At 52.6% G+C, this 22,355-nt stretch overlaps 9 protein-coding genes across 9 annotated transcripts; 4 read left to right on the top strand and 5 right to left on the bottom strand.

Moving 5' to 3' along the window:
• Positions 1 to 355: 355 nt before the first annotated feature.
• INS49_012542 (uncharacterized protein) lies at positions 356 to 2,076 on the bottom strand (the record flags this gene model as incomplete). The annotated part of the gene is made up of 2 exons (XM_043173245.1): positions 356 to 1,776; positions 1,860 to 2,076. The coding sequence occupies 2 exons, from the start codon at positions 2,074 to 2,076 to the stop codon at positions 356 to 358; spliced, it is 1,638 nt and encodes a 545-aa protein (XP_043022542.1).
• A 2,962-nt stretch (positions 2,077 to 5,038) lies between these two features.
• Positions 5,039 to 5,816, top strand: INS49_012541 (uncharacterized protein; the record flags this gene model as incomplete). The annotated part of the gene is made up of 3 exons (XM_043173244.1): positions 5,039 to 5,532; positions 5,632 to 5,747; positions 5,806 to 5,816. 3 exons carry the CDS (start codon positions 5,039 to 5,041, stop codon positions 5,814 to 5,816), a joined length of 621 nt encoding a protein of 206 aa, XP_043022541.1.
• A 471-nt stretch (positions 5,817 to 6,287) lies between these two features.
• On the bottom strand, positions 6,288 to 7,071 carry INS49_012540 (uncharacterized protein; the record flags this gene model as incomplete). The annotated part of the gene is made up of 2 exons (XM_043173243.1): positions 6,288 to 6,679; positions 6,768 to 7,071. 2 exons carry the CDS (start codon positions 7,069 to 7,071, stop codon positions 6,288 to 6,290), a joined length of 696 nt encoding a protein of 231 aa, XP_043022540.1.
• A 1,430-nt stretch (positions 7,072 to 8,501) lies between these two features.
• On the bottom strand, positions 8,502 to 9,083 carry INS49_012539 (uncharacterized protein; the record flags this gene model as incomplete). Its single annotated transcript, XM_043173242.1, has 1 exon — positions 8,502 to 9,083. The coding sequence occupies one exon, from the start codon at positions 9,081 to 9,083 to the stop codon at positions 8,502 to 8,504; it is 582 nt and encodes a 193-aa protein (XP_043022539.1).
• Positions 9,084 to 9,705: 622 nt separating this feature from the next.
• Positions 9,706 to 10,761, top strand: INS49_012538 (uncharacterized protein; the record flags this gene model as incomplete). Its single annotated transcript, XM_043173241.1, has 3 exons — positions 9,706 to 9,948; positions 10,091 to 10,486; positions 10,558 to 10,761. 3 exons carry the CDS (start codon positions 9,706 to 9,708, stop codon positions 10,759 to 10,761), a joined length of 843 nt encoding a protein of 280 aa, XP_043022538.1.
• Positions 10,762 to 11,379: 618 nt separating this feature from the next.
• Positions 11,380 to 14,020, top strand: INS49_012537 (uncharacterized protein; the record flags this gene model as incomplete). Its single annotated transcript, XM_043173240.1, has 3 exons — positions 11,380 to 11,664; positions 13,182 to 13,493; positions 13,586 to 14,020. The coding sequence occupies 3 exons, from the start codon at positions 11,380 to 11,382 to the stop codon at positions 14,018 to 14,020; spliced, it is 1,032 nt and encodes a 343-aa protein (XP_043022537.1).
• An 873-nt stretch (positions 14,021 to 14,893) lies between these two features.
• Positions 14,894 to 15,580, bottom strand: INS49_012536 (uncharacterized protein; the record flags this gene model as incomplete). Its single annotated transcript, XM_043173239.1, has 1 exon — positions 14,894 to 15,580. The coding sequence occupies one exon, from the start codon at positions 15,578 to 15,580 to the stop codon at positions 14,894 to 14,896; it is 687 nt and encodes a 228-aa protein (XP_043022536.1).
• Positions 15,581 to 15,779: 199 nt separating this feature from the next.
• On the top strand, positions 15,780 to 17,153 carry INS49_012535 (uncharacterized protein; the record flags this gene model as incomplete). The annotated part of the gene is made up of 1 exon (XM_043173238.1): positions 15,780 to 17,153. One exon carries the CDS (start codon positions 15,780 to 15,782, stop codon positions 17,151 to 17,153), a length of 1,374 nt encoding a protein of 457 aa, XP_043022535.1.
• A 301-nt stretch (positions 17,154 to 17,454) lies between these two features.
• Positions 17,455 to 22,087, bottom strand: INS49_012534 (uncharacterized protein; the record flags this gene model as incomplete). The annotated part of the gene is made up of 7 exons (XM_043173237.1): positions 17,455 to 17,613; positions 17,672 to 18,916; positions 19,861 to 20,148; positions 20,229 to 20,482; positions 20,555 to 20,753; positions 20,806 to 21,066; positions 22,001 to 22,087. The coding sequence occupies 7 exons, from the start codon at positions 22,085 to 22,087 to the stop codon at positions 17,455 to 17,457; spliced, it is 2,493 nt and encodes an 830-aa protein (XP_043022534.1).
• Between the last annotated feature and the right edge of the window lie 268 nt (positions 22,088 to 22,355).

The following is a 22,355-nucleotide window of genomic DNA, read 5'->3' as shown; positions in this document are numbered from 1 at the left end:
GCTGATGAGTGAGCCACTCAGGCTTCAGAGCAATGCAAAACGCACCGTGGAGCCGTGACGCGTCATCCAAAATTGCCAGCATTACCACACAATGTCAGCGATTGGCCATGTAGCAGACCAATGATCGTCGTTGAAGAAAGGTGAAGAAAGGTCAGAATCCATGTTACCAAAACACTACTTGGTGTGTAACCATACAAGCGTCCGCGCGTCGTTATCGTGAGCCTCAAGAGACCGAGAGCATTGTCATCATCGTTCTCGATGCTACGAGCGTTATCAGGCAGGCCGTGTGGGCACCCAAAATCACTGTGACGAACATGCTTTGCACCACAACAAGCTGCCTCTGTACAGCGTGGCTCTACTCCGGTGGTCCAAGGCTGACCGGGTCCAGGCCTTCCTTCAGCTTGGACTTGTTGGGCATCTTGCCCAGAGCCATGAGCTCCGCACTCTGTACCATTACAGGGTCCTTGCCCATGCTGGCAACTGCCACTACCGTCTCGCCCTTGGTGTAGAAGGCGGCCCACTTGCCCTCGTCCAGGCTGCCCTGGAACACGACGTCGTCGTAGCCACCGATTGTGTTTCCGCAGTAGCGGAGCTGTGCGGTCAGGGCGCTCCAGAAGACTGGCGTGAAGGGTGCGGGTTTCCTCGTGGGTGCGACGATGTGGCTAGCAGCAGTCCGCCCGGCGTTCTGCGCTACGTTCCAATGCTCGATGCGGACGTACTTGCCCTCGCCTCCTGGGCCGTGGTAGGGGTAGCTGGCAATGTCGCCAATCGCGTATACGTCCTTGAGCCCGACAACGCTGAAGTTCTCGTCGGTCTTGAGACTGCCATCGCCCTCAAGCTTCACGATTGTGTTGTCTTTGAGGAACTGAGTGCTGGGAGCAACGCCGACACCAAGCACAACGAGATCCGCGTCCAGGCGGGTGCCATCCTTCAGTAGCACGGCGCCCACCTTGGAGGGGTCAGATGTCGAAGGCTCAGCCTTGTCAACACCGGCGTTCATGTGGAACTTGATGCCCTTGCCTTCGAAGGCCTTTTGGAGGGCAGTGCCGACATCAGTTCCCAGTATACGCTCCAGAGGTGCGCCCTCCATGCCGATGACATGGACCTCGTTGTCTGCAGCGGTGGCGTTGGCAAATTCCATTCCGATGAAGGAGCTGCCAACGACAACGATCTTCTTGCCTTTGTCGCCAATGGTGTCCACAATCTGCTTGGTGTCATGGACGTTTCTTAACGTGAAGATGTTGCCCAGCACCTTGAAGCCTTGCAGAGGGAGCGACTTGGCTGTACCGCCAGTGGCCAGAATGAGCTTGTTGTAGCCATAGTTCCCGCCGGCCTTGGTGCTAACCGTCTTGTTGGCGAAACTGACGCCGGTGACTTCATCGTCAACAATCTCAATGCTGCCGCTCTCAAAGAACTCTTTGTCGCGCCACTCGACCTTGCTCGCATCGGTGATGAGGGCCTTGGACAGTTTTGTGCGGTCAATTGGCAGGTAGCCTTCGTTGGAGATCAGAGTGATGGGTCCCTGGAAGCCGTTTGTACGGAGACCCTCGATCGCACCGATAGCGCCGGAGCCACCGCCCACCACCAGGACTCTGTCTTCCACTGATGCAGACTGGACCTTGCACCTGATGTTGGGCTTGCGACGGCCAGCCTTGACTGTGGCCTCCTCGCCGGAGATGTAGACGGAACCGTCGTCTTTCTGGATGACCTTGTAGACAGGGAGGGCATCGAGGGCAGGGGCATCTTCGACATCGCCGGTCTTGGCGTTGAAGCAAGCTGGAGAGAAGAGCACAGTGTAAGCTTCTAACTCCGAGATTGACCTGTTGTCCAACGTACAAGAGAAGGGGAGCGGGACTAACCTCCGTGCCAAGGGCAGGTAAGACGGCCGTTTGTGGTCAGGACTCCGTTGACTAGAGGAGCGCCATAGTGGGTGCACTTTGCACCGACAGCCTGGACCTTGCTTCCGTCATTGAGGAGGAGGACCTTGGTGTCGAGCCCCTCAACCTCGACCTCCTTCTTGGCGCCTGGCTTGAGGTCGAGCGAGGTGACGCCCTTGAGCTTATATTCCTGGGCCATGGCTTTTGGCGCTGAGGTGCCGAAATATGCACTCGGCAGTGGTCTTCTGATGATGGTAGCTGTAGCGTGGTGGTTAAACAAGGGCTTGACGGCTCTGTACAGGGAGATTGGTCTGGGCCGGAAGATGAGGGGATTCATGAAGCTTGATTCCCTTTGGGGAGAGGGGGAGAAGGGAGCAGCGGGAGCAGACGGTGAGGGGGCCGAGTCAATGAGGTATCAGCATCTGTGTTTCGCGGCGATAAGACGTCAAGCACAAGCACGCAACCGCTGTGTCTTGTCTGTCCATCTGCCCCCGTCTCGCCCGTCTCAGCACCATCCCCCAAACCTGAGACGGGCTGGGATGCTGCACCGAAGGAGGAGCACTTGTAATGTGCGAGCTGTGAGTGGTCGAAGCTCTGCCTGAGGTGTCAATGACGGCATGACCATCCCCTGCAGAGCCCCGCTAGCCCCGCATTCTGGTGGGGTGGACCGGCCCATACGTAGGTGCTCCGTCATTGTCAGCAGCTGGCTATTGGTTCGCGTCACTTAAGCTCCAAAGCTTCGAGAAGCTCTAACCTACAGTGGTCAGCCACGTACGGAGGTACCTAGTTCTGCAGGCCTCAAACTGGAGGAACAGAGGTATCATTCACGCTGTCCTGACAGCCCACAACGGTAGACCCGTTGTCAGGCCTTAAGGGGATGCATTGATGGCAGAATTCCGGCAAGACATGATGAACAGGGCTGTTGGCCTAGCCTTGCGGATACAACATTACCAGCCTGTCAAACGGCCCATCCATTTCCCCAGCCGTGAAGAATGCGGCCTCTGAAGAGGCCAAGTTTTACAAGTCAACATATGACAAAAGCTCTATCAAGACATTCCGAGATTGAAAACATATCCGGTGTTCGAGTCACGAGCCCTGGTCTAGAAGTTAACACCCGGTACTTGCAAATGCTTTGGAGGCGGGTTCTCGACCCTGTAGCGGTACTCTGGGCTGGGTGCAACCAACGCGTCCAGATGTCCCCCAACCTTCTTGACTGAATCTGTTTCTCTGAGGGAGTATCCCCCAACGCATTTCCATCTTACATATCTCGTCTTACTATCCGTCTACCACATTCAGGCATCACCAGCTAAACCCCACTCCCTGTCCCCCGGGAAGAAGTGTCTGTGAGGGGGGGGGGGGGGGACGGCGCTGTCCGGTACAATACAGCAACTCCATACTGAAGGTTGAAGCCTCTTTGAGTCTTGGCAGAAACATCATCACATCAATTCAATCGTTGCGTGGGGATGTATGCTATCTTCCGGTATCTTGTCGCAACGTGATCTGGGCGTGGCTAAAGGGTTGCTGGAGTACAATCTCGTCGGGTTTTAGGCCTGTGACCCTCATACTTGCAGCTAAATCATGTCACTGACTGAAAGCTTCTTGCGAAGGGCAGTCTCGGCAGTCTCCATGGAGGCACGCTTGGTGGCTGACATGGTAGCCCATCTTTGACTTTTCCCGGTTGCAATTGGATACTTAGCATGTACGGCAAGTTGCATCTTTCAGGACGTGACCTTACGAACTAAAGCGCCTGCCAATGTTCCTCTGTTGTAGATCAGACGATTCTCGATGACTTACACTTGGCTTTTCAGTCATGCTTTGCGGAGTATTAGAATTGACTTTCCTATTGGGACAATGTTCCCACACATGCCTGAGTGTTCATTTCACAAATCCCTGGAGGTTCGGTATGACTGGTCGGTACGCGTCAGGTGTAGAGGATTTTCGCGTCTTGTATAACCTCCGTGCTGGATACTTTCAATGGGCCCAGACGAGTGACTAGATCCGAGACTAAGGCGTATCATCATTGCCATATGTCTGAGTGAGAACATTAAGTAGGCCGCCATGATAGCGTCCTTATTGGAGCTGAGTGACCAGCCTCATATTTTTCTCTATAGTCATTTCACGAAGGTGATCTCCCAACATGAACCTTCCAGGAGGTTCATTTGGGATATTTTGAGTTGTAATAAAGTTGGTTACCTAGGTACAAAAATAGATTCCACTGCATGGGCATCGTGACCTGTGCGCTGCAGTAGTAGGCAATGCTCCATGACTTATGCTTTCCCCCCAGCGAGTGTATTTCAGCGACTTCAACATCCAAAATTAAGGTTTCAATAGCCTTCCCAGGAGTTGACGATGACAATTTATGGGCAACCCAACAAGAAACAAGCTTGAGAGAGTGATAGTGGCCTGCAAGCAACTTTCACATAGATAGGTCTGAGGAAGCATAATATACGCTGCGAGATCGCGATTAAGGTCAGTGAGCATTATTCTCACAATTTATCCTGTGAGGAGATATCCCTGCGGGTATATTGACAGTCATTACATTTCCCATGAGCATTAGGAACGTCGTCTTAAAGAAGACTCTGTGCCGATCCGATATTCCGATTTTGGTAAGGCAAGGAAGCCAAAGTCCCAAGTGTGCCTGGCACGACTCAGGGGATTCTGTATTAAAGTTCGCTTGTAGACAGGGCTTCGGTGGGTGTTCGGATGAACCGGAGGGTAGTACGAACAACAAGAATGCCCAGGAAGGATGTCAACATGTCTCTCGTGATGAGTTAATAACAAAAAGCGAGAAACTCAATCGCTCAAAATGCTTTGATGAGCGGATTGTTTGTACGGGAAGGTTTTGTTAATGCTTAGGGATTGGATAAAATTCACGAAGGCTTAAATCATCACGGGCACCTGGAATGTTGCGGATGCCGGGTCCGCTACCCAGTTGAGTAGGTAGCAACAAATGAACACGCCGATTTATCCGACAGAAGGCGAGAGACCGCAGATTCGAATCTTTTCGAGTCTTCTCTGTGGGCTGATCGTCATGTCCTGGCTATAAAAGCTGCCCATGCTGCCGTCATGGTTAGAGTGGGACGCACCGGGGCATAATTCACTCCTCTAACTATCGTACTGCACATTCATTTTGAGAACAAGTATTACTACAATACTTAGCCATGCGGACCAACACTTTCGTTTCAGCCGTTGTGGCTTCATTGGCGATCCCCATTTCCCTTGCCCTGCCCACGATTCAAGAAAACTCTCTCTTCGCCATCGGAGACTCAGTCAAGACGAGTCATCCGGAAGCCTACAATGCCTTCATGACCGCACCGTTGATCACATTCGATGGCACCGTCAGCAGGCGCCAGGAAGTCCCTCATGATTCGACACCTGACCCTAATCGTCCCGTTGTCACTCCTCCGTACATTTTTGTCCTCCAATGCGATATTGCTGCTTTCCGCGGCAACTGTTTGTCATTTGGTGCAGCACCGGGGAAGTGCGGTAAGCAATTATTTGACAGTATCATTGGGTCTATCGAGAACTGCGCTGACAAGGATGGAAACAAAGTCAACTACAGCAGCTTCGATAGCAGTCAGGCATTCCTCGACGAGTATGAGAACAAGACTTCTTCATTGAGCACAAACACCGGAGGGAACTGCCAGTTCTACAAGTCAGTGTTATATTCCCCTGCAAGTGATCATCAATGCGCGTGTTGAGTCCAATCGGGCAAGGTCTCAGGAATAGTTCGCTGACGCATGTGCGTACCTAGGTTCGTCGACTGTGATAACAAGGGTGATGACCGTGGCGTCACCCTGTCCTACAACTACAACCTCGCCGAGGTCACCGATGATTACGGTGGTGACTATGATAACCAGATCAGCTCTTGTGAGATGCGTTTCAGATCAAGAAATAGTTGAAGGTGTATAACTAACACACGCCACAGGGAGATGTTGAGGCCGCGAGCCTCATATGCACCTTGTCAAACAGAGTCCAGGGCCTTGATATGCCCATTGCCGGGGCCACAATGCTTACCAACTTTCGTTTCTCTATACATGCCACCTCTACCTCCTCTATTGACCAGGTTACGGCTGAGCAGCCACACTCTGCGGTGCGCATGAGTTTGGTGGGGGAAGATGTCTTCTTTTCTTTGTCCTAGTTTATCATTGATTCAAGAACTTCACTGGACAAAGTCGCGCATGATTGTGGGCATAGTGGCATCTTTGACGCTTTTATCTAGGCAGTAAATGGCTTCAGATGTGCTCCGACTTTATCAAAACCGCAATCGCAACAACTCCATTGATTTCCTCTATTTGACCGATTCGTCCCCAAGCAGCTACAAAATACCAAATCTATAGCAAAGCCCATGCAAACAAGAACCCAAAAATGTCATAATATCGGGACTGTCAGCCGAATCTCTAGCTGGACCTAAACATACTCAGCACAGACTGTCTCGCCGCTCAGGTCCATGACATCCGCAATCATGACGTTCGGCACAATGTCCGCAATCCACAGCACGTGCTGCAGCGTGATGGTGTTGCCGTTGTCCCCGGAGCAGTCAATCAGCGACGCGGACGGGTAATCGAGATAGTGTTGCTCCAGGTACGAGTACGGAGGGATGTTTGACAAGTTCCCGATGTCGTGAGTCCTCGTGTCCGGGTCGACCTGCTGCCAGTTCCACCAGAGGCGGTCGAGGTTGGTGTGGTGCAGGAAGAAGAGCGGCTCGGCAGGAGAGCCAGCGACGCTGAGGATTGTGCCTCCGACACCGCCGTGACCAGCTACGTGGGGCAGGCTCATGTAGCATTCCAATGCGCCGGTGTCTGTTCGATCAGACGGACTAGCTTTGGGTGAATTACGTGAAGCGTAGACTATGAAGGCAGGCCTTCTTTCGCCTTTGTGTTTACTCACAGTTGTCATAAGAAAGACACTCTTCGATGTAGGTAGTGTTTCCATACTCGAAGACAGTGTCGGAGAACGAGCGGGCCAGGCAGTAGTCTTCCTCCCAGATCTGGGAGCCATTGCTGCTCAGACCGAGGGTGAGGTTCGCAAACGGCCCGTCGGTCAGGCAGTCGCCACCCTCGCCTCCGAATCCGGTGACGGGGTCGAAGACAACACTGGCCGAGATGTTGCCAGAGTCAAGAGACTCCTCCCAGTAGGGTTGGTATCCGGTATAGTTGCATTCGTCGCGGAGAAGCTTCTCATGTGTCCACATGAAGTAACGGTGCCACGGGAGAAAGCTCCCAACGTCGTGGACCCAGTTGGTTTGAATCGCGTGAGAGTAAGCCTCTCCTGCGTCGGCTCCGCGATGGAGTCCACGGGCCTCCCGTCCCGCCACATCACGAAACAACAGTAATGCAAACGACGATTAAGGAAAGGTTTTCCGTTCACCCTATACCGTCCAAAAATAATGTTATAGAGCAATACTGCGCCACCGCAAGCCCTCTTTGGACAAAATAACTACGACAACAATACGATACCTTGCTCCATGCTCGGGTGCCATGCTCGTGCAAAACCATGTCGGGTGGCACTCAGACGCTTCGATGCACGGCGTCTTATCCTTCGCCGTACAGAGCGCTTTTCGGAGAGACTTGCTTTAGCATTACAAGATCTAATATCGTCATTTTTGATCATGCTCAAATACAAATATATTCCTACTGCCAATGTGTTTGTGCGCTGTGCACTACTTATTGCCCTTTTTCTTAACGACCTCCCCGTCTGTTCTTTTTGATGCCTAAAATCTGCCTTGGAAAGGCCTATTCTCTGCTTAGATACGGGCGCATTAGTAATACTGAATTATCTAATGCAGCTAGAATTCACTAACCTAATTCTACATTCTTACCTGCAGGCCAAGTGTGTCGGCTGATCATTCCAAAATATGGCTTCTGTTGTGACACCCCGCGGCTGCAGGACGGGGCCAAGTGCGGAGGGCCACGTAGCAGGGCAACATCACCACCAGAGTCGGGCGAGGGGCTTGCAGCATCTGACCAACCCTCCCAGAACTTGTTGATTGTGATACTGCCTTGCATAATGAGGCGTTGTATGCATCACACCATTGCCCAAGCTCCCCAAGGTTTACTAGAGTGACCCCATCGTGGTAGATCTATCGAGCGCAGCGGCGAATTAAACGGCCGTCTCTTTCAGCACCTTGAAACTGTTTTGTTTCGGGAACATGATTCCACATAGCATCCTCCATTTTTGCCCTTGTGGCTAGAGGCTAGCAAGTTTCGTCCTTATTGGCCAGAAAAGCCACTACCACTGCTGCAAATCTGTTATTTATCTTCTTTTAGCCTTCAAAGTAATTGCTGCAAACTTCGGGTCATCAGCGACAAAAATCACTCACGCAGCTGTAGTGGCAAAAATGTCTATCCTCCTTGCGTTCGTCATCAATCCCACAATTAGGGTGAAGCAGGCACAGAGCATCATGGCGAGCCACAGCCTTGCAGTGTCAGACTGCACATAGTACAGTAATACCACTGATAGTATCGGTAGCGCAGAAGCGATGATAGTGATAACACAGAAGGTAAACATCAAGAGCGCATTGTCGTCGTACGTATAGAGCCCTGAAGAAAGGGGATCCGGAGCCTACAGGTTATATATTGAGTCAGTGACGTATGATACTATATAGCGGCAGTCAGGGTCATTCTAGAGTTGAGGAACACTTGCCTTGAATTTCGCCCCGATGAAATGATGAAACTTTGGGACAACGTTCTCGATCACCCAGTTGGAAAAGAAGTCGCTCTGCCGACGGGGCCGAAGGGCCACAAGATCTGTCTCGTGATCTTTGTCCCAGGTTGCCCGGTCCAAACCTAACAAGGGAAAATTTCCCATTGAAGGTCTTTGAAGCCAGGTGCGCATCAGATCAAGGTCGTGCCGTGAGGGTTCCGCGAGACGAGCAAACTGGGCCTGTTTCAACACAGCATCGTTGTATGTAGCCAACGTCTCGCGAAGATGCAGAACCTTTGCCCACTGCTCCTGATCGCCCTCTTCTTGCCCGTTTGCCAGGGACCACCAGTCTCTTCCATGGTATCTGCGCCCGGGAAATTCTGTGTCTCTGGTCGATAACTCCGATAGGTCTTCTTCCAAGTGAAGAATTTCAGCTTGGAGATAGAGCAGATTTTTCATGTTCAGTGCCCGGAATCGTCGGAGAATTGCGAATTCATCATGGGCTGACATGAACTGCGCGACCTGTTCATACCCATGGACAACTGTCTTCTGTCTGACCATGTTCGCAAAGGTGATTCCTCCTGCCTGTGGCAGTCATATGATTTGTGTAAGAAATGTAGAAATGGTTTTGGGCTCTTCGTATTGTTTGATGAGCATGGGAATTTGATCAAGTTGAAAATAACATGGCTTGGCCATGCAGATGCTGAGCTCTGGCATAAAAGCAGGCGTTTTCTTCGGCCACCCCTGGGTGTGATCATATGGTCCGTGTCATATTAAAAGCAGTCGTCTCTGCATGGTGATCTGGCACTCCCCTCCATCTTCGATGCAAGTTTCCCTGGAGACCATTCGTTCCCGCCATTAAGATCATGCAATATTGCTCAAAGGCCTAATCATCCTGATTGGCGCTGTCCTTCGTTGTGCGCCAGTTTGCAGCCGCCTCTCGCACCGTCGTCGAGATGCGTGGTTCACCTAGCAATGCGGAGGAGAGCGAATGGGACATGGTGGTGCACCCTGGCTCCGGCACCCGGGGGCAGCAACATGGTGATTTGAGTGTGGTTCCCCGAAAGCCCACGCCGCGATATCAACGTGAGATCCGCACTTCGAAAATTTCCCTTATCCCTCTGCAAAAACCTCGAACCGTGTTCTGAATCCTAAAAATTACTCAGCATTTTCTCGTCCTGCCATGGCGCCGCCATCGACTTTAGAAGAACTCGAAGAAATCCGCGAGCGTGATCGGCAAGAGAAACGGGTCAAAGGGCTTGCATGGGCTTTCACAGGCGTTCCTCACAGCAATGAACATGAAGACTCATCTAGCGCCGGCACATCCGGAAATCTTGCGTTGCAGACCAAGTCACCAGAAATCCGTGACTTTGAACGTCAAAAGGAGAGGGTGGACGGTCTTGGCTGGGCGTTCTCGGGCGTACATGTCAGCAGCGCACACGAGGACTGGACGAAGATGAGCGCAGAAGAAAAGGAAGCATTGCAGAAAAGTCTGTCTATGAGTCGGGAAAATTCACGAGTTGAGTAAATACAGCCCTTGTGGCAGTGGAGTCCGTCTGACCATGCAGCCGAATGCGAAACTACTGGGAAATGGGATACAGTGCAAGTGGTCGTTCGTCTCAAGCGGAATCAAGCCTCCAGTGTTGATGCAGGTGATCGAAGACACGGGTTCAACATACAACTGGATATCGAGGGCACAGGCGGAGCGATGTGGCTTGCAGTCCAAACGAGGGGCCCCAATCCGCAGTATGACGCTGACCGGGGAAGTGTTCAACTCCGATGAATACGTGGATGTGCCTTGGCTGGGAAAGGTGCGCGGAACAGATCAATTCTACATTGCACCACCGTCAACGCCCATTCAGATGCTTGTCGGAAACGTGTTCACCAGAAATAACCCTGGTGTCTTATTGGACCAAGAGCCTGGCTGCGATCCCATGTTGTTGGTCATGGCGTCCAGAATGACGGTAAGTCTCGGCGGGGACTGATACGAATCCAAGAAGTTCCATTAACGGTTAACAAGAGCTCGCGATCCTAGATCCAGGAGAAGGAGGAGATGGAAGCCACGAGAGCAAGACACGAGGAAGAGGCAAGAACTCTCGAGGAGAAACGAAGCCAGCATCGGCTGCGTGGCATGCAGGCTGCGCCAGCAGTGCCGGTCCCGACACAGTCTGCATCCTTTTCGAGACAGACCACTTTGACTACTCCGACATCCCAGGAGGGTGCTAAGTCTACTTGGTGAAACGAGTAGTCTTCACCGAGGTGAGCCAAACTCCAGCGTTTAGGGAGGGGACCATCTCGAGAGCGCTGCGTAACTTGATAGGCTGTCAGCTGCATTTTTCCACTTCCGTAGATGCAAAATCTCGTCGAATGATGAAACAATGGAAACCACGCATTAAACACGGAGGTGGAAGCGACGTGATCTCATGCAGTAGCGAGCGCAAGCGGCAGTAGCATAGTCCACTCTCGTCCCCCCGTGACCCTCCATCACAATCATCATGGGAATTTACGTATCTTAATGAGGTGTTGCGGCCCTTACAAATTCAGTTAGTCGAATTCCTCTCTCCAGTGGCCCCCACTTCGAACCTGGGCGGTCACACCCTCCCGATCGGTTCCTGGCATGACATCGGGGTCGCTGGCGAACAGAATGGTGGCTGCCTCCTTCTGTGCCCTCATGACTTCGGGGTATCCGGACTGTTCAACCCCACTGACGCAAGGTACAGAGCCTCAGAGCCTCGTTGAGCCCGTGTGGTCCAATGCTCTCTTCACCCCGCCGATGGACGATGCACCCGGGCGAAATCTTTCCCCACACAACAGCAGTTCCTGCATCTTTCGCCTCTTCCCAACCCAAATCGCGACCATGGCGACGCCAGAAATAACTCCTGGAGAGCACGCGAAGCTCCGTCAACTCCACCTTGATCGAAAGAGGGTATTAGACCTTGGGTTCCTTCATGGTGGCACCCCTGTATCTTCGGCGCAAGAGGACTACGAGGACTTCATTGAATACCGCAAGCAAAAGGCACAACCCATATCCCAGCCGCCTCCCCCAGTCCCCATGTTTGTGATCATGGTACCGACGCCGAGTACACCGTTCGTGCCGCCAGAAATGTCCCAGCTCCTATATCATACGTTCTCGAAAACGCAGGTGAGTCACGTTGTGTATATTGGGTGACAAGGGCGGTGATTCCCCGATTGGTACTGACGTGTGGCAACTTTGAAAGCCTAATCCATGGCCTGCCAACCAAACTTTTCCAAATATTCAAGGTTATGATTGCGCTCCCGCCAATCTAGGCCATGAACCAGGCCAGGCCGGGTCATCGGAGAATACTCAGCGAACCAGCGAGCCAGTCATGATCTCTGCTGTGAAGGCGCCTCCCAGGATCGTAGAGGAGCTTCCCGAGCCTAAGCCTTCTGAGCCAGAAGAAAAGTTGGAAACAAAAGAGAAAGGGAAGCCAGGTCTGCAACCAAAGTCGATGCAGATATTCCATCCAATCCTGGAATCTTTCTGCGATATCGTGGTTGAACTAGATCATGGCTCTCCGCTCAATTGGATCCCAAGGGCCCTGCTCGACAAGTCAGGTATTAATATTGTAGCTACCAAATACGTTGCGCATGATACTCGGCACGGGACTCGCCTAGAGAGCAGCCATCGCGCAAAGTTGGACTGGAAGGTGTTCAATAACTCCAAGAGGATGCAACATGACTTCAGAGTTCACGATAGCGGCTCCATGGCCCCGAACATTATAATTGGGAAGCCTATTTTGGAAGTCTATGGCGAGGACTACTTTCCCAACCATACACACAGGCACGGCCACGACGAACGCCTTCACTTCAATACGCAACAACAGCAATCTGGACGTGAACGGGATCGTCTCGTGAAGAGCAATTCTTTGAGACATCCGCAGGTGATCAAGAGGACTAGGTGATGCAGCGGCTGGGGCATTTTGCAGAATTGGTAGCTTTGTGTGATACCCAGGTTCAGGCGCAAACTGAACTTGATTTGACTCTTTTCATACCAGTAGGCTTGCAGTACCATCGTCTGTGAGTGATTCAGGAATTACGTGAGACCTTGGCGATCTGGCCATAGTGATCACTATTTAGACATAACTAAGACTCTCGCATATGGCGATGGGTTAGCATTTTCGTTATCAGGCTCCCTGGCTGGGCTGGGTGCAGACTTCGCGCCTCCAAAGGATTCCTTCGCGGCAGTCTTCTTATCACTGAGCCAAATGCGCGCCGACCAATCCATAGGGCACTCTCAGGGGGTAAATGCCGCTAGGTCGATGCTACGTATCCCTTGGCAGCCAATCACGATCGGGTACCCCCGCACGGAATGATCGATTGCAGCTGAGAGACCCACGCTGACAGATGCGGGTTTCCCACTTCTCTTCTGCAGGCTTCAGATCTGGTCGCAACCGCAACCCATGTCCCTCCTTCAAACATCTCGATTCCCAATGCGCCTGACGGCATGCCCCAAGCGCAGTTGACGAATAGACCAGCCAACCGATATCCCGATTGCACGCGGCGATGATCGATCACAGACTCTGCTGAAGAGCTCACAGGGCCGGCGAGCGCTTATGCGCTCGTAGCAAGCCCAGATGTCGCGCCGTATCGCCTCCACTGGAATCCATGTCGAAAAATTATAAATACAGCCAATTGGAGGACAACTATATAAGAGATAAGCTTGACGAGCTGGCAAAAGAAGGCCGGCTCCTGGAATCTACCGATGATGTATTCGACTATCTCGATGAGCTGGGTCTGGGTAAAGCCTTTTCTGATTATTTTGAGAGTATGCCGCGCGCGGAGCAACGCAAGATCGTGGAAGAACATAAACGGAAGTATCGCGATTATCATGCAAAGCCAGGCCTCGTCACCGCTGCGACCCGTGGCCCGCCCCCTTCTGACAGCGCCTATGGAAGCAGGGCGAGCGGGCCGTCAGGAATCGAAAGCCTTCGCCAAGGAGATGAAGATTCGGTAAGGTTTGATAAGGCGAAGGATGAGCCCTTCAGCTTTGACATGTCAGCAAGAGTGCCTAGTGTGTTGAACTGACAATCATTCTGCCTCAGGACTGCGTGAACGATACCTTCGAGATCTTCTTGATCATTGGGGAGAGGGTGCAGCCCCTGCGGGCAAGATACGACGACCGCAATTCAGCAAACTTTATGTGTCTGACAACTGCACGGGAATTATTTGGAATGACAATGAACCCGGATCTGGAAATACCAATACACTGGCGTCACACGAAGGACGAGCCCCACCTCCACCACACACGGTGCCGACTACGAGGGTTGATAGAAAAAGAGAACGAGGATGTAAATGTCGTTTTCGGCTCTGAGGTGAGCCGTCCTGGGTCGACTATCGCCACCGAGCCTCCAGCTGTCGAGGATCCTGAGTTAGAGGCATGCCGCGCAAGCCTGCGCGCAAAAAATGCTGCTCTGCTTGTCGATCAGTTGACGGAACTCGATATGCAGAAGCTCCTACAGAAACGAACCGGCAGATGATTCTCGAGGAAAAAAACATCTTAAAACACGTAGGACTGACCATCGGACAAGAGGAACGGCTATGGCAAAGTAATATGCTCCGGGCTCACTCCGCCACCGCCGCCAGTTACGTGGGAGGTGTTAAGGGAGGCTTTAGAGAGCCTAGTTGATACCCTGATTTACCAGTACGAACTTTGCTGAATTCCCTAGCTTTGTTCTATATTGTGTGAATAGTTGTATTGCAGTTCCAAGGTTCTCAGAGTCTTCCTCACTATCTGCTTGTTTTAAGTCTAATGCTACGACCTCAAGACAATTCTAATGAAATAAACAAATTTGCAAATATAGCTTCAAGAGAATTCCATGATTCTATACCAGAAAGAAATCACGTAGTTCCACGCCCGACGCCCGCAAAACGGGTTTAGGAACTTCCAACTGATGTGGGTCCCGACTCCAAGCACTAGGCTGGATCCCAAACTCTTCGAGCACTGCTGTAGGATCGGTCTTGAAGTCATTCGTACGGGTATCCCAAACTGCACTTGAACGGTAGCAAATCAGCTCGTCATCCTTTGCGTCACGGTGTTGCACTGTGCGGTAGTGACTCGGAAGGCGCCCGTAGATTGCCTCTCCGGACATCAGGCCGTGGGCGTAGCAAACACCCACCACTTTCCATCTGGTCTCGTCCGCACTGGCGCCGGATGCAGATTCTTCTCGTAGGATGACAGGGAATCGACATCCTAAAATAACGCTGATAATATCGCCTGCTTTAGTTCCTAAGGGTGCCAGGCCGATGTATCCGTCTTTAGTGGTGAAGAAACATCTCCCATGAATACAATAGATACACTCTGACATGTACCTATTGACCAAGGGGTCTCTTTTCAAGTCTTGATAGCCAGTTCAGTCCTCTTCCAAGGACCATACTTTCTTCAGGGCCTCCGCCTGATCAAAGTTTGGACGTGTAGTTTTGTGTGGCTTACTTTCACGGAGCATATCACCAGCAAAGGTGCGGCAATATGCGTCCACAATGCTCTCCTTCTCATCATATGGGCTATCGATGCGACTCTCCCCAGGATAGCAACTCCAGATGTAGTCGACGAAGCTTGTCGCGCTTTTCAACGGCTCACTCTCGACATGGTTGTACAGGTCTTGGATGGACTCAACCTTGTCAATCAGAATCCCAGACACGCGAAGGGCTCTATTTCCAAGATATGTCGCGTTCCCTGAAATGAAGCCGGAAGCACTCCAAGGGTTTTGTAGAAGCCGCTCCGACGTCATTGGCTTGGACCAGTCAGGAACCCAGCTAGGCAAATTTGGTACAGAGATTGAGGATAACTCGCATGCTTCAAGGAAATGAGCAAGACCCTGACGTTCCACAATCCGCACGCAGACATCCATAAAGACATCAGCTGTCTCCAAAGCGTAGTTTGGTCGGACGTCTAACTTCTCATCTCTTTCGGACAGCAGGCTCTTGACGCCGTAGATCGCATCCCTCGGATCTGTGAATTTGACACCCTGATTCTCGTAGCGCAAAGTATTGTACCTATAGGAGTCAAAATCGATGTCACAGATATTGACCACCGCCATCTTCACGCTGCAGAACCTTCTGCTGAGATCGGCCGGGAGCGATGGGCCCAGCGGCTTTCTGCAGAAACAACTCGCCGCGCTTTCGAACAAGACCCAGTCCAGTCTTGCCTTGCCACAGACGAGTTGCGCGTGACTTGCCAGCGCAATCTCCTGTCGTACCCAGACGCGCGTGAACCAAGGCCGCTCAAATAATGAGAATATGGATAGCGTCTATGGTTTCGCCGAGTTTACTGTGGTTCAGGCGACGGGCAGCGATAGCAGCTCTCCGCTCCTGGGGTTCGATAAGGGCCAGGATAATTCCACAGGTCCGCTAGAACAAATTCAGAGAGAAGTCAAACCAGGCTTGCGGCTTGCCCTGCAAGTTAGTGGTTTCAATAGTGGAGAAAAGGCGAATTCAACTTGGGGTAGCAGAGCATGGACTTTCCAAGAGGCGGTCTTATCGCCCCGGATGCTTCTCTGGCATAACGGCTCGGTAGCATGGGAATGTCGTGAGGCGGTCTGGTGTGAAGATACTGTCCCGGGATTGGCAGCGTCGTCTACAAAACCACAATTCGGCTCGCAAATGTTACCATTCCTGGCCGCAGAGCTTATGGAAGAGCAACGTACTTTGGACAATCTGTTGTTTATTGAACCTACCGGGAGGCACGACAATATATCCAGATACGAAGGCGCGGTCCAGGAGTACACGTCGAGGGTCATGAGCTTCTGGACGGATAAACTGAACGCATTCGCAGGACTTGGGACCGTCTTCGAGGGTCAGATGAACGTGGAGCTGCTTTACGGACTGCCCAGAGATCAACTCGATACCGCGCTTCTGTGGGCCTCGGCTTCTGGGCCGCTTGAGAGGCTTCCAGACTTTCCGAGCTGGTCCTGGGCCGGATGGAAGGGTGCAGTGCGACACCACAGCCAGAATACGCTGTCTTTGGTCCCTCCAGCAGCCTTTTACGGCGTGGACGATCGAACAACTACATTGAGTGACACCGGAAAAGGAGATACCCAGCTGAGACGCCTGGTCCAGGCCTGGGAAGCTGACGACTACACTGCACCAAACCGCCCATGGCGTATCATGGGAGACGCACGTCAATTCACGCTACATGCCCAGCAACCTCTCACCCAACTCGTGCCGTCAACGAGTAACTTGAGCCGCTGCCTCTGTTTCAAGGCTTACTGCGCCTCAGCCGCGGCATTCTCGTTCAAGGGGCACAATCTGATTCTGAAAGACTCGGGCAGGGTCGTAGGGGGTGTTTTCCTGGATCAGGCTGTTCTTGCGCAAGACACGGAACAACTCGAAATGGTCGTACTGTCTCAGTGCAGCGCGCCTACTTTTGGTATCACTAACGGAAAAAACCCGCAAGTGGAGTATTTTCCTGATGGCATGTTTCCGGAACCCAACATGCCTGATATTCGTGTAATAGAGGGAAAGAATGGGGTAAACGCGCCACTGGACTGCTACCGGTTCCTCATCGCTGAGAAGCAGGACGATGGTACTGTGTTCAGGAAGGGCATGGGTGAGACAAAGCTTTCGACGCTGAATGAGGTAGGAGTTAGGAGGAAGTGGGTTTTCCTGGCGTAGATATTTAGTAAAGGGGTTATGTCCCAGGAATTCAATGATACTACAGTACCTACATTTCCATTTGACTTCGCGAAGGATTCAAGTGCGAACTCCGGAGACCATGGCAAGCTGGGGAGTATCATGGTATCGTCAAAACAGCTGTGTTTCACTAGCTTGTTGGCCGTATTATGAATTCATTGATGATCTCTGCGCGGGCTATGTGAATATCCCGTCTCTTTTGCTTGAGCGCTTGAGTACCCAGGGATCATTGTCCACGGAAACCATGAGCCAGAACAAACCAACACACACAGCTCACCACTTCTTACACGTAGACGCTTAGAGCCTCTCTGGCCTCATCGGCTTCCCGGCGAATTATATCTGCAATCTCGGGAGTACGCGGGGTGAAGCGTGCCGCGAAGGGCTCTGGCCGCATGTTTTCGGAGTTGATGTACTTGAAGATGTCAAGCGTCGCCAAGTGGCCCTGTCGATCCCAGTCGTCAGCCCCGCGAAATGTTCAAGTGGTAAATTTTCACTCCTACCTTGTCATCGGCGCCGGGCTGGATGTCGAAGGCCCACAGCAGCCGTGCGAGTGTCATGAAGAGGCCTTGTTCGGCCAGCGGCTGCCCGCTGCACACTCGTCGTCCCCATCCGAACGCGCTGTGCCCTTTTTTGTTCGGGTACGGCCGCTCGAGTCCGCCGAGGAAACGCTCCGGGCGGAACGAGTCGGGCGCGGGGTACTCGCGGGCGTTCCTGTGAATGGCCCAGACGTTGCCGTGAATGGGGGTGCCCTTCGGGATAAAGTATCCGCAGTACTCATCGTCCCGGATGGGCGCATGTGGGATGCCCCCGAGGATGGCTACGGTCCGCCACCGCAGGACCTCTGTCCTCAGCGCCGCTATGTATGGCAGTGAGCCCTCGTCGTCGTCCCAGTTCGGCGACCGCTCCCTTCCGACCACGCGGTCGAGTTCCTCCTGAGCCTTGCGCTGCACTTCTGGGAACACGCACATGGCGAGGATGAAACTGATGATAGAGCCGCTGGTCGTGTCAACGCCGCCGCCAATGAGGTTGCCAGTCAAGGACGCGATTTCCGCCTCATTGATTCCTTTTTGTGCGTGGCTATGCATCACACGACTCGCAAAGTTGGCTTTTCCTGTGGCCCCAGCCTCCTTGGTAAGACGGCTGAAGAAGTCTGCTATCATGTTGGAGCCCTGCATTGCCGTTTTGGGCACGGAGTAAAGCCAGGACGGGACGCGCAGCAGCGCGGGAATCACCTCGACGATATGCCAGCACGGGACAACCAGATCGACGCCTTCCATCAAAGACAGGGCGACTTGAGCGGTGGGGTGGTTTGTGTCCTCGATCCGTTGGCCCCAACCGATGATGGAGACGACGGAGCAGGCATAGCGTTCGACGGCCTTTACATAGTCGCCCGGTCGCTCAAGGAGATCCAAGGCAAGCACCTTGGACTCGTCTCCTTGGAAAGGCCGGTGAGCCTTGATTGCCTGGCTCCCCACGGCTGTGTGCATCAGTCGCCGGTGGAGCCTCCATTGGTCGCCGTAGACCAGACACACTTGATTCGTCTCGGTGGCGCCCACCATATCGCCCATAGCGTACATTCGTGGCCGCGACGAGTAGATATCTGCGCGTTTGTCGAAGAGTTCTGAGATGGTCCAAGCCTCGTTTATGATGATACTGGGCCGGCTGCCATTCCAGATCGTGATCATAGGGCTGTTGTATTCCTTGGACCATTGCTCCCAGTCGACCCAGGGCCTCAGACGGGGCGTCTGGAAGTAGTTACCAAACAGAGGAAATGGAAAAGGGCCTGGAGGCAACCTGCGCCGGAGACGCAAAACACGGATGTAGTCAACGAGAAGCCATGATAGTAACGTTGCCACGAATAGCATGGGAGCCACAGTGGCTAGTGTCCCTTGGTGCATTTCCAGGGAAGGCATGGAGCATAAAGATATGGCAGAGCCGGGATAGTGGAAGTGGAAAGAAACCAGCTGAGCGATACAGGGAGCCGAATTAGAGCGTCTGTCAGTGGCTCTAAGACTGTTGCTTAAGTATATCTCCGGAAGCGAAACGCCCGAGTTTAGGGAACAGAAAGAATCCACTATAGCTTCTGTGGGGTAATAGCCAGCGCGGATTGCCGATGGGGTGCCGTTGGTCCCCCACCCGAACACACTCGGCTTCCAGACTTTGGGCCGGCCATTCATTCGACTGTGTCTAACGTTTCAGCCCTCAATTATTAGGGCTCACACCAGTCGAGGAAGAGATTGCTGTAGTGGAATCTGAGGTGGAGGCCGAGAGAAAAAGGGTCACTGTTTCCATGTGCTTCGTAGGCTTCTCAACTTGGTGACGAAGTGATGTAATATCAGTGTTTGGCCACTGTACATATGAAGGCCCTCAACGGTTTTAACGTTTCCTACATCGCCTAGGCGGTACATGTGGGAAAGTTCGGACAGTAGATACCACTGTCCTTCAATGTTTGTTTTGGCTCCACCTGGAAAGGTGAAGACAGACATTCCATGAGATGCTCTGATATCTAACATCACTGCACCCACTGGTCGCCGTAGCTTCGCTGCAAGGTCACTCGGCTTTTCCTTCTGGCACACATCCTAATAACATAGACCATTGTATTGTATGAACATCTATCCAATATGGTAACTCCATAAACGAACTCAAGTATGACAAGCCGCCCCCCCGGTTATTGCAACTTCTCTCGCACCTTTGCCGAGACTTCATCCCATTTGGTCTCGACCACCTGCTCGCAATCGTTCTCCCACAAATAATAACTGTCCAGCAAACCTTTTGCCAATATATCAAACTTGGGGTCAAGGACACCGCTTTCCTTGTCATGCCCATTGTGCCATTTCTCCCTCTGCGTTATGCCCATCATCTGTGCCTTGGCCACATAATCATGCCGCAGCTCGAAGTAGGTGTGGAGTGCCAGCGGGACGTTACCCTTACCTGCCTTGGCGAGGCACAATGCGACCGTTGCGGCATCCTCTATGGCCTGCTCGCGCCCTGGGTCGAGGTCGGCAGGAACGGGTGGGCGGCGTCGCCTACGATGGCGATGAGTCCCGAGTCACTGACCCATTTCTCGAGGCAGGGCCGGTACACGAGCTTCCAGTCGAGGATGTTGTCGATCTTTTCCCACACCCGCACAAAGGCCGGGTCCCAGCCTGAGAGCGGCTTCAGAACGTCTTGTCTCTTGCCGCGGACGCTCAAGCCCTCGTCTATGTCGGCGAAATCCTTGTGGGTAAGGACCGCGTTGATCTCCTCGCCGTTTCTCTGCGAGGTGACAAACCCATGCATGTCAGGACCTACCCAGACGCGCACACAGTCTCCTATGGGCATGTGTGGTCAGCGGATGAGACTCGTTCGAGACGTCCTTGAGACGAGGATACAGAATCACCAACCATCGTTCACGAAATGCTTCGCTAGCTCATCGTTTTTGAAGGCATCCGCCCTACTGTACGCTCGATACACGGCGTAGCCGCTGTGGATGGGCTTGTCAACCCATCCCAGAACTTGTTCCCTCCCAAACCTCTTGACGCCATCAGATGCAATGACGGTGTCCACCTCCAATTCTTCTCCGGACGGAAGTGTCACGCTGGGCTTGGCCGGGTAGTTAGAATTTTGTAATTCTGTTGCCGAGGCGGATGTCCACACCATTCTTCGTACAATGGTCCATGAATATCATCTGCAGATCCCCTCGGTGGCCAATGATTCCCGCGTAACCGTATTTTGCTTCCGACTCTCCAATCGTGTGGTCAACGCCGAGGACGTCGCCCTTGAAATCGTGAGCCACAGTTGTGGTGGCTCTGGAAGCTATTGCCCAGAGATCATCATACACGCCCCATCTCTTGAACAACTTGACCACGTTTGAGCCGAAACCTATGGAGTCGCCGATGGGGATGAGTTGCGAGGCCTGCTCCAATAAGTTACCTTCATGCCATGCATCGCACACGCAATGGCGCACGCCGCTCCCCCGAAGCCGCCTCCCACAACGGCGACATGAAGCTGAGTCATAGCAGCCAGTTTATGTCGTTTCTTTGTTGCTGGCTTGGTCAAAACCGGTCCTGCCGACCTCAGTGACAAGCCTTGAGGGAACTCAACACCAGGATGCCGTGAGGAAACAAGATAAGATGCTCACGTAAATGTGCCGAGCAGCTTCTACAGTGCTTGCCATCCTACTGGCGCCCAAGGTTGCTGTATACTAAGCCTTATACTTAAGTAGGTGCGTTGTGGGGTACACAACTATAGGGGCAGCGAGAATCAGTAACGCGTCCCTAGGCCTCAAACCACCCCACGAGTCCTCCAGCTTCGATGTAATGCTTTAAGTGGTGGAGCATCTTCGGTAGGACACTTCACCTTCACATGCACAAGTGTCGACCCCGTATATCTTGTACTATACCGTGAACTGGTAGTAGTCAGGTCGGAGTGGGGAACATTTAAGTTGAGTAGGAAAAGTTTACCCCACCGACCCGTCGTCTGATACACCCCACACAACAACTCGACGGCATGAACCCATCCTCTAATGAATCAGGGTCCCAGAAACCAAGAGAAAAGGGGCGAAAAGGGTACTTGTCGTGACTCGCTAACCCTATATGCTGTATGTATGGTGAATGAGGACTGCTCAACACTCGCTGTCAGGACAACACGCCGTCACCGTCGTCGGGCTGGGCCATCTGACGGGAGGTTTACACGGTACAGAAGGAATTGATATGCGTCTCTCGATCTAGCTAATAGTAGCTACCACGAAAATTCCTGCCGAATGTCTTTCATCGGAGCCGGCACTCTATCATTCCTGTAAACGTCCTCAAAGGGAAGTACCTCACTACTCTCAAGCCTGCCCCGTTTACCACTTTTTCTATCTCCGAGAAGGAACGTTCGCAACCGCCAAAGACATTGAATGCGTTCATGGCCGTCAAATTGGCCCACTCAGCCATGGCGGACTGATGATCGTCAGGCAGAGACTCGGAAAGGGGGCGCGGGCTCTGAACATCATAAACTATCAACGGCGAAGGACAAACAATCTCGTTGATGAGTAGTCTAGGAGATGCCTGTCACGATGCTGAGGCCATGACTTCTGCGATACGATGCAGGACTTGCTGAGCCTGGTGATCGTCGTACTCCCGTCTACAGAGGTTGTGTCAGCGGTCTTCTCAATTTCACCCTGGTTATCCAGGAAGTCGGGAGCTACGCACATGACTTCCC

Source organism: Diaporthe citri, assembly GCF_014595645.1.
Source record: "Diaporthe citri strain NFHF-8-4 chromosome Unknown scaffold_6, whole genome shotgun sequence".
Taxonomy (NCBI): Eukaryota; Fungi; Ascomycota; class Sordariomycetes; order Diaporthales; family Diaporthaceae; genus Diaporthe; species Diaporthe citri.
This window is presented reverse-complemented; position numbering and strand designations above follow the sequence as displayed.